The 15,679-nt window shown below is 49.0% G+C and overlaps 3 protein-coding genes across 3 annotated transcripts; 2 read left to right on the top strand and 1 right to left on the bottom strand.

The window, feature by feature from the left end:
* Positions 1-8,631: 8,631 nt before the first annotated feature.
* Positions 8,632-12,233, top strand: FSST1_005633 (uncharacterized protein; the record flags this gene model as incomplete). Its single annotated transcript, XM_083223784.1, has 2 exons — positions 8,632-8,746; positions 8,857-12,233. 2 exons carry the CDS (start codon positions 8,632-8,634, stop codon positions 12,231-12,233), a joined length of 3,492 nt encoding a protein of 1,163 aa, XP_083089063.1.
* Positions 12,234-13,109: 876 nt separating this feature from the next.
* On the top strand, positions 13,110-13,703 carry FSST1_005632 (NUDIX hydrolase domain-like protein; the record flags this gene model as incomplete). The annotated part of the gene is made up of 1 exon (XM_083231929.1): positions 13,110-13,703. The coding sequence occupies one exon, from the start codon at positions 13,110-13,112 to the stop codon at positions 13,701-13,703; it is 594 nt and encodes a 197-aa protein (XP_083089062.1).
* Positions 13,704-13,892: 189 nt separating this feature from the next.
* Positions 13,893-15,446, bottom strand: FSST1_005631 (major facilitator superfamily domain-containing protein; the record flags this gene model as incomplete). Its single annotated transcript, XM_083231928.1, has 4 exons — positions 13,893-14,083; positions 14,142-14,189; positions 14,244-15,167; positions 15,215-15,446. 4 exons carry the CDS (start codon positions 15,444-15,446, stop codon positions 13,893-13,895), a joined length of 1,395 nt encoding a protein of 464 aa, XP_083089061.1.
* Between the last annotated feature and the right edge of the window lie 233 nt (positions 15,447-15,679).

Genomic DNA, 15,679 nt, shown 5'->3' with positions numbered 1-15,679 from the left:
AGCCATATTTCTATTTCACTCGATGCCGGGGTAATCATTGGCCTGCTGATTGGACTCTTTGTTCGAACACGATTGCTTCTCAACGGCCGTTTCTAACCACTACGGAATATCTTCCGCTGGTCAGACGAGACACCAACCAGCTAACCTCAGCTTATAATTTATAGTTCCTAGCACAGGCAAGGTGGTCGCCATGTGTTGATAATGACCTGTCGTTAAATTATTCTACAAATCTCGACCCGTCCTCATGGCGCAAAAGCAAAGAGGTCCTTAGAACTAGCCAGGATGACAAGTCCTGTACTATGTATTTAATCACAATACGGCACAGTGCTGTAAAAATAACTCACCACAGGGACCTCTTGATCACCGTTCAACTTCCTGGACAGGAAAACGCCACAAGGCCCGCCGTTCATGAGCAAACTCAAAATCTCTCGTGGGTGTGGCAGCCCCTGCAGGGTCCCGAGGTTCTGTAGCAGGAACAAAATATCACATCTTATTATCCTGTACGTACTCCTGCTTCATGACTTGGTGATGTTTCAATATCGCAGAGGTAATGAATCATACCGAACTCTGCTCCACATACCTTGGTGCAGTTTGTGTTTGCTGCAGTGCTGTGCAGCTTCTTTTCCTGGTCTGTTTGTTGAAATGGTGTAACAAATTGATTAGTAGAATGTCTGTTAGCTTACCGAACCCGTGGCTCTAGTTAGTTGAAGTTTCTAGTGCAGGCTTCGTGGTCTTGGCTTCTTTCTTGACCACCTCCATCAGAGATCCGAGCAAACAGCAAGTCTGGCCTTGAAGATGCCGACAAGAACATCTCGATATTATCCAGGCCTAGATTTTCGGACAAGTACGGACGCCATGGCGAAACTACCCACTAGAGAATCCTTTCATCGTCAATGAAACCATCCTCCCCTAACGCAAGCAATTCTGCTTTTCGATTAGCCAAAGGCTAGCTTCATTCGTGGGGCTTCCCCGAGAGCCTCAATTACGGTAATAAGAGAATAACTACTTTGTCCGTCAACTGCGTAGCATTCTAGTTCCAAGTTTGCTCTGTTTGCGAGCCAGCTGGTGGACTCCATGTATTGATTAGTTTGTGATCTGAACTGGGGCATCCAAGCAGTCTTCTCCCAGTCCCAGTTCTAGCCACCAATGAGAAGGTTGGCCTGCGTAATCAATCCTCTGGAGCTTACAATTTGTGGCCGCCAAGCTTACTCGTAACGTGCACTAAAGTTGAGGGAACAGGCAATGAATATGAGAAGAGAAGAAAAGACCGCCGCAGCATCCGAGGACGTGTCGAGGCGGGCGTAGGAGGGAGCGCTGATCGAGGTGCTGCTGGCTAAGGCTGTCTTGGTTAGCTAGCCTTTGTTGAATCAGCCATATTGCTGTCTCGTCTCGGGCCTTCATCTCCAGGTCCTGTCAAGTCCAGTACGACGCCGCAAACAGCAAAATCTGGGGAAGTCAGGGATGAGCTGCTGGTGGATGGTGTGTGCGCCGTCAATAACAAGGGGCCCGGCCCTGCTAACGCACCAGTCCGACTCTCCCCAGACCGGGGGTTACAGTAGCCAGCGGTCCCCCCCTCCCCAGATTTCATTTCTCTAGGTCAGGTCTTGGTTAGATTCGTTCTTGTGGGAGCCAGACTCCGCTAAACGGAATTTGGGGTAGCTACTGAGGCATGTACTGCAGGCATCTTTGCTCTGGAAGTACAGTGCGAAGGCGAGATCAGCCAATTATCCAAGTGATGAAGAAGTCGACAAGTGGCGTGCAGGGATTGAGATAGACGAGGATCAGAGGAATGGGCGTAGAGAAGGGAGGGAAAAACGTGGAAGAAATGGTCAAACTCCTCGTTGGTCAATCCCAACAGCTGGTCTCACACGCATAAGCGCGTGGTGTGGCAGGCCTTTCCTGTTGTTTCGCAAATGTGAAGGAAATAATATCTAAAAGGCTGACTGTCTTTTAAAAAGGGTGAATTATTTGCCGGTACTAAGCGTTTATTGAGCAACGGCTCTCTCAACCATCGATATAGCCAGCCGAGGGTTAGCGGATAATGTCATGGTGATTCAATTCTAGCTTGAGGACAAACTAACATTGCTCTCTCTCATTTCATGAGTGTAGCCAATCGTAAATCTCCAAATAGACAAGCATCAATCCCAAAGGGGTTGCAGGAGCCTCGAGCTGTGGGCCGACGCTGCACCTGACCTTTTTTTGTTCTTGGATCAATGGAGATATGCCTCTTTTTGGACCTAACATTCTGGGGTTTGAGGGATCTCAAGATGAATGCTTGACGTGCTGGTCGTGCTGTATAGTGGCGACAGATGCTTACCAGAAGCAAGTATCAAAGAAGGACGCGGCACAGGATCTATGCTTGGATCTCTTTCCTAAATCCCTAGGGCTGATACTGTGTTGAACTAGATTTCAACAAAGTAAAAGTCTCCGATCGTAGACGGATTGTAGTGGACTGAATTGGAGATTTCTTGGAGAGCTCTCCCAGGGACCAAACACACCCATCAGCATTAGAATGGGGTACTGTATCATCCACCAAAGGTTCCTGCTTTGTTGATACTTGGCCAGTGCTCTCCAACATATTCCTTAGATGTTGATTCCCCTGCCGCGGAGGGTTACATGTTGGATTAGCAATCCTCATTTGTTGAACGATGGCCTTGGCCTTTGTTCTCTTCTGTTAGATAGTGGATCGCATCTGTAATGCATTGATATTTGTTCCGATTAGTTGATTCCACTCCGAGGTTGCTAAGCTGGGCTAGCAGCTCATCGATAGGAGAGAAGAAACAACTGAGACATGAAAAGAAGCCGTGCTAGTTCATAATAGAGGGTGCTTGTCATAATACCTTAGTCCCTGTGGGACGCTGGACGGAGACTCAGCCTGTAGCGAGTGTCTTTCCACGTCCAATCTTCAGTACAGTGCACCGCGTGCAGTAGAGAGTACGTCCTTGTCAGGCTTCTCCACCATGGATGATTCTTGGCACACCTCGGGGGCTGTGCAGCGGGAAGACAGGGACAAGGATCGCTCTGCTAGCAGAGGCGTCAATGCGTTGAAGCGCAGAGAGATAGCGATTTGGGGAAGCTTTGTAGTGCGTGAATGACGTCTCTATCTCACCACGAACCGACCAAGAGCCTCTAGCGAAAGCTGCCGACCGTTGACAGCTCAAGTGCTTATGGTGCAAAGCCGTTTACTGTAGCGAGTGACATGTACATGATTTCATCAATGTTAGGTTGAACTGGAATTCTGTATCCTCGAAAGATATGTCGGCGGATCGACATTGGTTGATTGTTGATTTCAGGTCAATTCGAGGCTGAGAAACAATTTCTGATAAACTGCATGATACCGCACCTCGATCATTGTGCTTCTCTAGGTTTACAGTGATACACTGTACCCTCCATAAAGAATCAGTCCTACTTACGGACATATATGTCCCCGAAGCCCATCGCGTATGGTGGTTGTGTTCCTGGATTCTCGGTGAACTAGCTGATCAATTGGAGTAAAGATGACTTGAGAGTATGTGCCATGCCGTTCAACATTGAACGAACAAGGGACGGGCAGGGCCACCATTCTCTTGTGTTCGGCGTGGCAAGAAGGTCCTGTGACTGCAGTAGTAGTAGCGGGTATGGTGGCATGGGATGGCATGGCTTGTGGTGTGTTGGACAGGGATCAAGGGCCCTCTGCAATTGAAACCCCATTCGTGCTTGCATGAGAAAGAATGCCATGCCATGCCCTGTCCATGCCAGCATTATTATGTGCCAAAACCATGTCCAGTCAGGGCGAGCAATTCGCGGCCATAGACAGCCGCGGCGACGGGCGTTTGATGTTCATCAATTCCATCAGGCTGTCAGTGTCAGTCAAGTCAGCCAGTCAGTCAGTCAATCTGGCGGTGAGCAATTAATAGTAAAGTATAGTTAGTACAAAACTCGGATAGTTTGCAGCCGATCGAGAGTTCCGTCGACGGCAGCGGATACAAGGCCACTTATCAGTAAAGATTGATGGACCAAGCGAGCACTAACTTATTGTTAGCCATTAGATTAGAGTCCGGTCGAGAAAGTGAGTACCAAGCCTCATTCATCACTCTCCCCAGGTATGGGTATGGGCGTTGGCAATGACCCTGGCTACAGTACAACTCGACCCCTGAGATGACGCTGCAACTCGATTCGCTGCTTTTCTGGTCCCTTTGGCTTGCGTACAGGTGGATCGGGGGCGTAGCTTTGGCAAGCATTGAGTATTGGTTCGTTCTGGCGCTCACTCTATCTGATGAGACAAATAAACTTATTACTAAACTACCTAGGTAGAAAATGGGCAAGTTGTCCCTCGATATATTTTGAAGGGGAGGATGCAGCAGGAGCAAAGCGAGTCGAGTCGAGTACCAATATCAACATTGTGTGACAAACTGTTGGATGATTTGTTGAAACTGGTTGAAAATATTGAAACATACTGACGAGACTCAGACTCAGACTCAGACTCAGACTCAGACTAGGACTGAGGGATGCCTTGTCCATGTGTGACACAACAACGTGCGGTCCCATGCCCTAACGAGACATCCAACTAAACAGACCAGAGACAGTAGGGATCAAGGGCTTGCGCACGGTCCCTTCCCTTCGTTTCCATTGACGATTCTGATTCTGATTTTGATTCGGATCTGAATCCAAGTCAACTTAGACTGGGGCCATTATCCAGACCTGTAACATTACTAATCTGCCATCCGTCCAATACAAGAAACGAATGATGCTGCGATGGGAGAATTGCATTTCTGTGATGGGCTTTCTTATGAAACAGACTAGACAGTGGGTTCGTGGATCACGGCAACTTCCTCTCGGTGGTAATCAATTCATCTTTTTACGGTGTATGTACGAATGTACGACCAAAACATTAGTTGCACAAAGACGAGTGCGCGCTGCAGGTTTCCTGGCTTCTGGTCTAATCTGGTCCAAATCCAGAATCCAACTAGAAGGTGGCAAATAAATTGTTCTGGACGGAATGAAGAACCCTCATGAGGCTGAACCAAACAAGGTCTATCTGTCACCGCCTGATTTCCACAAAGAAGGTTCCGTACAAGCACTTACATCGAAGGGATTGCAGTGGTTGGCTATCTGATAGAACCTGGCTAGGGCTTGGCCACGAACACGCTCTCAAGCTAGGTGAAACGCACGTTGGACTTTCCATTGGCTCTGATAGATGCGAAATCCCCTTGCCCTTATGATAGGATGTCTGCTTATGAGATTATGTAGCTGCGAAACTTTTAATCCTCGTTACTCGATCCCTCTGTCTCTGGACAACATACATATCAACACTCCATCTAATAGCAAGCCGATCTAAACCAACAGTCTTACATGCCATGCCACTATTATACTAGGTACACTATATACCTGTGTTGGCCGAGCCGTGAGCGGTATTTACATCCGCACAGTGGCAGGTCCAAGCCCAAGCAAGCCCAGCAGAGCCCAAATCAACGCAGGACCCTAGAGGTATCGACGCTAAAAAGCGAGGACAAATCAAATGAGATGGACCCGCCCAGTTCAACGACTGGAGGCAACCAGCTAGCAGTTTCTCATTCAGAGGCAATTGATCGACTGATTATGGCCAAATACCTTCCAACCTGACTATCGTGCGGGTACAGTGCAGTTCAACAATTCATGTTCCGAGATTATTACCGAGGCCGAATCGTATACATACATAAAACAAGAAACTGTACTGCAAGATTGAATCATACAGGTACGTTACGTACATAGTAGATAGCGATAGGTAGTAGTCTCTCAACTTGGCCAAAGAAACTCTAGTGAGTCCTTGCTCCAAAAGTTAAGTCGGGTGCGAAAAAAAGCCAAGACAAGGGTCAAATGAGCAGAGCCGCTGAGCGATCATTCCATCGTCTGCGACTGTTTGTCAAAAAACCAGACTACGTATTGTTCTGACAAGCGTCACATACACGCCATGCCATCATCCTCAAACATCACGCAGTCTCGGGTTAATAATTGCCGCAGACAGACAGATCCAGAGCGATGCATGCTTGCTCAAGAGAGAAGAGAGCAAGACAAACTGTAGCGGGCGCTTGATATTGACATGGAACAGCTGCACGTCATCCCATCGTTAAGTTGTTAACGACATGTATGTACTGTACTGTACGGGAAGCGGAAGCTCCATATTTGAGTGATTCAGTTGTATAATTGTGCGTCACGGTCCCTATCTCTTGACGCAGAGTCGCAGACCCTGTGGGCGGCGTCTGGCGATGGACAATGGCCTGGTAGAACGGGTTCCCGATTGGGATATCTGCAGACCGGCGAGCGACTAAACTACTCCATAACTGTCTGAGCCGATCCTACGCTGTTGTTTCCAGACATAGTCTATCGTTATGTTGGGAGTAGAACAAAGCGCTTGTGTAGGAACGATGAGAATGATACGAAGAGTCCAATACCGGAAATGGTCCTTGATAAATACCTAGGTAGGTAGGTTTTTGACTGTATTTTGTGGTCTAAATCAAAGTTACCTAGGCCGTGCGTGCTCAAGAGGCTAAACTACTAAACATCCATGTTGGATGCCAAGCTTAGCTACGTTTACGTCTACCTAAGCTAGCAGCTAATGTCCAAGCGATCTAAGCCTCGACCACTCGTATCTTAGACTTCAGAAACAGCCCGAGAGACCGTTCAAGGGTCTTTTCTCCCTTGGGTTTCCGCCTACATTCTGCTCTACCGCACTGCTCTGCTTTGTTCTGCGTATTCCATGAATGAATTGTCTTCAAAGGTTACATGCAGGCGTTGTTCTGCATCTCGAGACGCCGCAAATGCATCGTCATTCATCCCACCCCAGTAGCTATTTCGAGGCGCCTAATTCGCAGTTCCTACAGCTGGGAGCTTGCACAGTGTGTGCGTACGGCCAGTTCAGTTTCAGCCCGCAGCCCAGTTCAGTCCAGCCATCGGCCGAGGGATCGTACTTGTACGGTACTATACTGTACTGCCTTGCCCTGTAAATGTTGAAGCGTTGAATGCCGTGGCAAACGGCGGTTGCGCGGAGTATCTACTGGGGGCTTCATGTCCAATGGGTTCTTTAATAGCGATACACAAGAAGAGAGATTTGAAGTTCTAGATGGACATGTTCGTACCACAATGATGAGCTTAGTTGGCAAGGGCCAATGCGTTGACCTAGCCAAGCACAGTTAACCGTGATAGCCTCCCTCAAAAGACCCTGTAATATCTGACACCGAAAAGCCCCCTGTAAATCATGATAATCACACAGGAAGCTAACTTTTTAATTCAGCCATGCCTCGGAAAGTCCTGTATGCATTTGCCGCGTGATGTAATCACAAACCGAGTTGCTGTGCCGTATTTGCTGTCCAGGCTCGCTCCCAGAAGCATTTTGGCTTTTGCGGCAGAAGTTGCTGGGATAGGTCGGCCTTTTTGTTAATCAAGGGTATCCATTGCCATGCTTCTCCGGTCTAGGCGTGATCCATCCCACCACTACAAACCCAACTTAAAGACGCACGAAGGGTTAGGGATCCAAAAGTAACGTCGTACTCCCGACCGCTCCAAGAGTATCCACACATCCATGATTGGGAGAGAGGGAAGGAGGGAGTGATCTGTGAGCCGTGAGCCTCAAACCAGGACAGGACAGACCAGGCCCCAAGAAAACATAACATGCTTTTTGATGACTTGACGATATGACGCAGGTGAGGCAACTGACGACAGCCTTCGGGGGCAACAGACCCGAATTGAACTGAGATGATTGATTGATCAAGTTGAAAATGACGAATGTGGACCGAGATACTGACTTTTGTAGAGATGCTGCAGCGAATAACGCAAACAAACAAACAACCACATTTTACAGCCTGCTTCTGCCCAACCTCATCAATTGCAGCTCAATTACAACTTCCATGTCAATTCTCAAGTCCTTATTAATCCGATAATCGTAGCTATCTATGAAAAGGAGCAAGGAAATACCCTCCACTACCTGTCTTTCCTTATCCTTTGCCAGTTCGATCCTTGGCTTTCTTTTACTGCTCTGAGTAAACTACATATGGGAACTTGATGCGCCTCAGAGAAACAAAACTACAGCTGGAACCACACCCCCAAAGTCCCCAAGTCGGGCAGGTTGCCATTGAAAATCGGATGTACAGTGCCACGCACCGTGCCATCCAGCGGCTTCCCTTGCCATCCTATCCTTGCTTGCCTGGGTCCCCCGTCCGTTCTATTCGGCACCAACCTAACCTACCTTCCTCCTTCTGCTGCACCTGCCACCACTGCCTCAAACTCTCTTTCTCTCTCACTTTCTCCAAGCAGTTGCTTCACTTGCCATTCTTCTTTCTCAACGACGATCTCTGAATCTGAATTGCTTCATACTCTTCCTCGCCAATACAACATTTCTTCCTACACACCGAGGAATATGATATTGTCGCCTACAGAATACATTTTCCTTTTACTCTGATTGCCTTATTTCGTTTATACCTATACACTCTATCTACCTCCCCTCCCCCACCAAAAGTGACGAACCGCGCCCGCTGCTCGCCAAAAGACTCCCCGCCATTCTATCATTGCTTCTCAGTCGCCCAATTTTGTGCCCCACGACGAGCCGTTGCGAGCACGACAGCGAAAACCTCACTTTTTCGACCCTCGCGAATGCGAATTTGATCGATCCGGTCTGCGATGGTTATTAACGACTCCGGCGTTAGAGTCTCGCGTCCCAACCTTGCCATGTCCGCTACAGCCCCGACAAACGCCGCCGCTGCCGGCACTGCACCCTCCACCACCGACGACTCTGGTGAGCTATCCCGCCTTCGCCGGCGCTGCCCCTCGTACTTCTTAGAGTTCGACTCGACTCGCGCGCCGCTGCCGACCAAAACTCCCGATTTTACATGCTGACATTTATAGCCTCAACCATCACTGTCAATACAAAGACGCCCAATTTCCCTCCCCCAAAGACGGACAAACCCCGACCTCACGTCTGCGGTACTTGCACTCGTTCGTTCGCCCGATTGGAACATCTCAAGCGACACGAACGCTCCCACACAAAGGAGAAGCCTTTTGAGTGCCCCGAGTGTTCAAGATGCTTTGCTCGCCGTGACTTGTTGCTGCGTCACCAGCAAAAGCTGCACCAGAGCTCGACGCCAGCTTCCCGCCCTCGTAATCGTCGTGAGTCCACAACTGGCGTCGCTCCTGGCCAGAGCCGTGCTAGAAAGAACAGCGTCGCTGGTAATGTAGCAGCGGCTACCGCCGCTGCTGTTGCTCCAGCTTCAAATGCCGTATCAAACACAATGCGTCCGCGAGCCAATACCATCAGCCATATTGACATTTCGGCTTTGCAGATGACCTCTGCCAACCCTTCTGTGGCTCGTGGTATCCCTCACGGTCACACTCACAGCAGACACCCAAGTCTCGCCGGTTTGCCAATCCACAACATGGATCATTTCTTTGGTGGCATGTCCAATGCTATGGGCCAGCGGTCTATGCAACCCGGCATCCCCAAGCTTGATACAGGAGCCTTCAATAGCCTGGACTTTGTTAACCCTCTCAGAACAGCGCCCCCATTGTCTGCATTCAGTACCGAGTTCGAGTTTGAGAACATGCTTTTTGGGGGAACGACAGTCAACCCCAACGCCCTCCATTACAGCGATTCACCACAGGCGATGAACGTGGAACAGGCGTCGCCTTTCGGAAATGGGATTGATGGGATGCACACGAATCAAAACTTCGACGATAGCATTGACTGGTTGACTGGGTTTGAACACCAAATGTCATTCGCGAACGAAAATGTGATTGATGGATCTAGTCCGTCCGCAATCAGCACGACGAGTCAGAGTGGGATTAGCGATGTTATGTTGGATGGGTCGAATCATCCCGCGCCGGCTGGGACAAGTGCCATGTGGCAACAGCCTGTGATGGCACCTCCGCAGATGCCAACGAACCCTTTTGCGATGGATCTAAATGGTTCAGTCTTTCCGGATCTCCTCAACGGAGCACCGTTATCACCTCAGCCAGCTACTCAAAAGATCAATGACCCTTACTTCTCTACGCCTCCACCCTCGCTGAGTTCGTTGAGTCCCTCTGTCGTGACGGGACTCAACACCCAGAACATTAACCAGACTCTTGGCTTCAACGCCGGCCCGGAGACGCCATCCTCCCTAAATGGCGGCAACCACGGCGCTTCGCCCGTGACCACCATTACAGATGCCACCCGGCATGCCATAGTGAACATTCTGTCCCAGTGCCTGCCCTTTGGGGGTCGTAAATATTCCTTTACTTCTCAAGGCTCACCACAATCTCCTCTTTCACAGACTGCCCCTCCTCAAGCAGCCAACTTGCCCAGTACTCAGGACCTCCAGCGATATGTCGGTGCCTATCTAGCTTATTTCCACCCTCATTTGCCTTTCTTGCATCTTCCAACATTGTCTTTCGATATGCCTCTTTCCAATAGTCGCCCAGGTGTAGGTGGTAGTGGTTGCCTTATTTTGTCCATGGCCGCCATCGGCGCGCTCTACGAGATGGAGGTCGCTGTATCCCGAGAGCTGTTTGAAATGGCTAAGAAAATGATTTTCTTCTATCTTGAGGAACGGCGAAAAGCCGACGTACGAAAAGCAGATATTCGTCGAAGTACTCCAACTGACCACAGCAACGATGGGGGGGTTCATACTCCAGTGTGGCTTGTCCAGGCGATGCTCCTCAACGTGGTCTACGGCCACAACTGTGGCGACAAGACTGCAAGTGATATCGCTTCCACCCACTGCGCCGCTCTGGTCAGCCTCGCTCAGGCAGCTGATCTCCTTCGGCCTGGTCGTCTCAACGCCTCTGAAGGCCACGACGTTCAAATGACTGAAGATGGGAACTGGAACCCAAATATGGAGACTGATCAAACAGAGTGGCTACGATGGAAGTCGGGAGAAGAGAGGAAGCGAACTCTATACGCAGTCTTTATACTTTCCAGCCTCTTAGTCTCCGCCTACAACCACACGCCCGCGTTAACCAACTCGGAAATCTTCCTGGACCTCCCTTGTGACGAGGAGTTTTTCTCGGCCGAGTCGAGCGCTGTGTTCCATGCCAGAGGCGGAACAGAGGCTGCGGATCACAACAGAATGACATTTCACGATGCCCTGGGCGATCTTCTTCATGCTAACGATAAGCCACATCAATTTTCTACGAACGGACAATTCGATCCCTCAGTGGACGGCAGAGATCTCATGGCATCGCCACTTCGCACCAGCACATTTGGTTCACTGATCCTTATCAATGCGCTCCACAACTACATTTGGGAGACACGGCAGCGACACCACAACAAATCCTGGACAAACGAGGAGACGGAAAAAATGCACAGGCACATTGAACCTGCTCTTAAGGCATGGCAGGCAGCTTGGGCAAGCAATCCTCATCACAGTGTTGAGCGCCCGAACCCTTATGGTCAGGGTCCTTTGTCAGCCGATGCGATTCCTCTGCTTGATTTGGCATATATCCGACTCTTCGTGAACCTCGGGCGCTCAAAAGAGAAGTTTTGGCAGCGAGACTGGGACGGAATGGCCGAAGAGCTCTCTCGTGGCAACGAGATTGTTCAGCATGCGGAACAATCACCCATCCCAAACTCTGAATCTGGTAGCACCGAGCCCTCAGACAACTCCAACAGCTCCGGATTCGTGGAATCGCCTGCGACTCAGATGTCATTAATAGACTTTTCAAACGCCAAGCATCCTTCTCTCCAGCCGGGATCCTCCATGTCAGGCCATGCCACTTCCCGGCGTGAGAAGCATCTACGAAAGGCTGCCTTCTATGCCGCGGATTCGCTCGCCATGTCTGATAAGCTCGGGGTCACCTTTGCTGACTTCACAAGTAGGGAGCTTCCGCTTCAATCCGCCCTCTGCACCTTTGACTGCGCTCAGGTTCTCGCGGAATGGATCGCCACACTGCAGGATCGGGTTGGTTGCTACCTAGGCATTCTCGGCAAGGACACAGTCGATCTTACAGATGTGCATGCCATCATGCTTTTGGAGGAGGAAGATGTCAAGCTACTTGGCAAGGTCCAGGAGGTCTTGTCCTCTGCAGAGATCAAGATGAACATGCTGAGTGGACAGGAAGCCAATATGGACATGGATGGTTACAGTGGCTATGCTGCGAAGTTACTTCGAATCACTGCCATGATGCTGGACAAGGCAGCGGTCTGGCCAGTGACACGTCTCAAGGCTCGATGCCTGGAGGCACACGCAAACTTCATGCGAACTCGTGCTGAGAGATCGATTATTCCTCAGCATGACTCACGACTGTAATCATCGATACGTTTGGGGTGATGATCTTACGACACTTCTGGCTTCATGTTCGAGAAGTATTTACGAAGAGCAAGCGTTATGCCGAGATACATACAGGATTCGAGGATGTTCTTTTTTTCGTATCAAATAACGGCACTAGCATGACGCAACATGGAAATTCTTATGAACTTCTTACACAAAAGTCAACGCCTTTTTTGCGAATTACTGGTTTTTCTTTTCTTCGGGGCATGATTACAGTAGCCCGATGTGTGTATGTTTAGCGTCGGGGCGTTTAGCGGCTGCTTTGTCAAAAGAGGATGCGAGTAAATAGGGACATGTCGACTCTCAACAAGTTTGACCGCCATATTTCGCATATGTACAAGTTGCTGGTCATCTGTTATGTACTCAATACATGGTCCGGGCTAGGATTCTGAAGATGTTAGAATAAATACGAAGTGTGTATAAGCAGAAGCGTATCTTTAAAAATGAGTGCCGTGAAATGCGGCAAGACATCAGATGTGATGTGAAGAAACAGGACGTAAATGCCAATAATCGCAAACAATTACAAAAACAATGTGATCCTAGTAGGTAGCAGAAAACATGACCTCTTAAGTCTTAGGGTATAAGAATAAATAGTCTTAGAACTATAATCGAAGGAGCATAAAGTGACCTACTATTTTCGTCTCTTATGCTTCCGGCGGTCGATTTTTCTGATACCCCAAGGCCATCTTCTCTGATTCTAAGGCTCTTCTTGTTGCCTACGGATTAATCTAGGCAGAAGTTGAAACACCATAAACAGTGTTCAGCTGTGGGTTAAAAGCGGCCTATTAGCGTTAATCACAGCTGGGGTTATTCACAGCATGTTCTTAGACTTCACATACAAGAGTCGGCACCAAAATGACAGAACAAAACTCAATAGAAATGACTCCTCCAGATTTCAAATTTGCTTTTGATGAGACTGTCTCAGAATGGAACGTCAACCACCGCGAATGGCTCAAGACGCACGACAAAACGTGGGATTCCTTAGCGACAGGCGCCCTCGTCTTTGACGCCTCCAACCGTATTCTCCTCCTGCAGCGCGCACCCGATGACAGCATGCCCAACAAGTGGGAAATTCCTGGAGGAGCATGCGACGACGAGGACGAGAGTGTCCTATATGGTTGTGCGCGCGAGCTCTGGGAGGAAACTGGTCTAGAAGCCACGCACATCCGTCACGTTATACCTGACAACCCAAACGGGAAGCCCGGGGCGGTGTTTACGAATCGCACGGGCAAGAGATTCTTTTGCAAGTTTAGCTTTGAGGTGGATGTTGCTTTGGCGGATGTGAAGCTGGACCCGAAGGAGCATCAGGATTACGTGTGGGCGACAGAGGAAGAGGCTAGACAGCAGTGCATGGGGGAGAGGGAGATTCCTTTAACGAATGCGATTATGGTGAGGATAGTTGAGATGGGGTTTGCTTTGAGGAAAGCTAGTCAGGGGGGCAGGGTTTGATCCTTTTGAAGGTTGAGGAATGAAGATGTTCTTATTAATAGTTAAAGATGTTCTACTTGTATGTCCGTCGTGCCTGTGTATCATTGTCATGCGCCACATGAAATATCTCGATCCACCAACCTCATACCTAAACATTTTTGTATCTCATTTATCCACAAGTATTATCTCTGAACATAACTTTCCTCAGGACTATATTACGGTCTTGGGAGAAAGCCATTCCCCAATGAGGAGAGCTCGGGCAGCAAAATTGCAAGCTCCTCCCACAGCCGTCAAGGCAGTGAACAAACCAGCCAGAGCTTGAGGGCCCATGTTTTCAAGCATGGCGCCACTGCTGGGAAGTGCAATGAGTAATGCGAAAGCGGTGACAAAGTTCATCATGCCTGTGATGTGGTTAGCCGAGGCAGTCGCTGGCTAGGTATACTAGAGACCAATGCTTACCGTAGTATCGTCCATAGTCCTTGGCCTCGCAGGTCTTTCCCATGCACACTATTCTTTGTAAGCCATACTGCAGAGAACAAGGGATAATAAATCAACACTTACCAGGCGTGATGGAGAGAAATGAGCCAGACCCAAAACCCCAGAGAGCAGACCAGGCATACAGAGCAGTGGCTGACCTTGTGCCAAAGGGAACCAGCAGGGCGCCCATAAAGATAACGGTAAATACAACCGTCACCAGAAGAATATTGAAATGCCCATACTTGTCACCAATAATCCCCGGGATGATTCTACCAAACGTAGAGGCTGCGCCCACAATGGCAAGCAAAGTGTAGCCATTCTCGGGAGTGAAGCCGATGCGCGTTGCAATAGACGGTAAAAGACCCGATATACTGAAAATGACAAACTCAAACATGAAGATGCCGCCTGTAACAAAACAAAACGCAGGAGACTTAAAGGCTGTGAAGTTGAGCGTCGAGCTCTTGGGACTCGCCTGTCCTCCTCCTGTCGACTTCTTGTAGATGTTGTTAAAGGGGATGAAACAGATCATGCTGGGAACTAGCAAAACAGCTGATATAAAAGCCATGATCCGCATGGACCACTGCCAGCCAAGATTGGGATATGTAGAGCGTAGAATGATAGGAAATATGACAGCTCCAATGGATGATCCTGCAAGTGTAATGCCCATAGCCAAACCGCGATTGCGGACAAAGAGTTTACCCACGATGGCAATGGCAACGACCATTGTCGTTGCAGCACCGAAACTGCCAAAGACGCCTAAGCAAAGCATAAAATGCCAGTAGTTACGACATTCGGCCATGAGGAGGAACATGGCGACATACAAGACTGCTCCCACTGGGCCGATTATCATGGGGCCATGAACGTCAACCATGGGGCCGACTTGGACGTTGAGAATCAGGGAGAGGAAGAGAAACATGCCGCTAATCCACCCGACCTCGCCTTCACTGTAGTCGTGAAGCTGGTTCATACTAAGATATGTCTGCACTGTTCCGAGCGAGTTCATGAATCCTGAGAGTTGTAAGTGTTTGTCATTTTGTGGTGGACGGAATCATTACCAAACGTGGGTATCAAAGTGAGAAACGCTCCCAGAACACAAATCCATGCGCCGAATGATTTTTCGACGTCTTGACCTGTCGTCTCTTGTTCTGTTTGTGTTTGTGCTTCGGCATCTGGGTTGATGCTGGACATGGTAGCAGTTATGGGATCAAGCCCGAGAGCAACCCAGTTAGCATTCTCCTGGATGCTGTTCCGCCGGGCATCTTCGTCTTGAGATATTGAGTTAATCATGCTTGTAATTTTGGATTCCAATAAAAATGCAGAGTTCACAAAATAGAAATATCATGGTGTTAGGTCAAATATATATGCATCGATCGGGAGTATTCCCGCGCCCACCTTTTCCATCAACCCTTTTTTTCGTCTATTTTCCCCCAGTCTACTATACTAACTAATCTAGATATCTTGAACCAATCAACTGAGAGCGACGTATCAAAAAAGGTCTGGTTCTAGACTCTAGAGTCGCA

Source organism: Fusarium sambucinum, chromosome I (assembly GCF_050947815.1).
Source record: "Fusarium sambucinum isolate potato_lamoka chromosome I, whole genome shotgun sequence".
NCBI lineage: Eukaryota > Fungi > Ascomycota > Sordariomycetes > Hypocreales > Nectriaceae > Fusarium > Fusarium sambucinum.
This window is presented reverse-complemented; position numbering and strand designations above follow the sequence as displayed.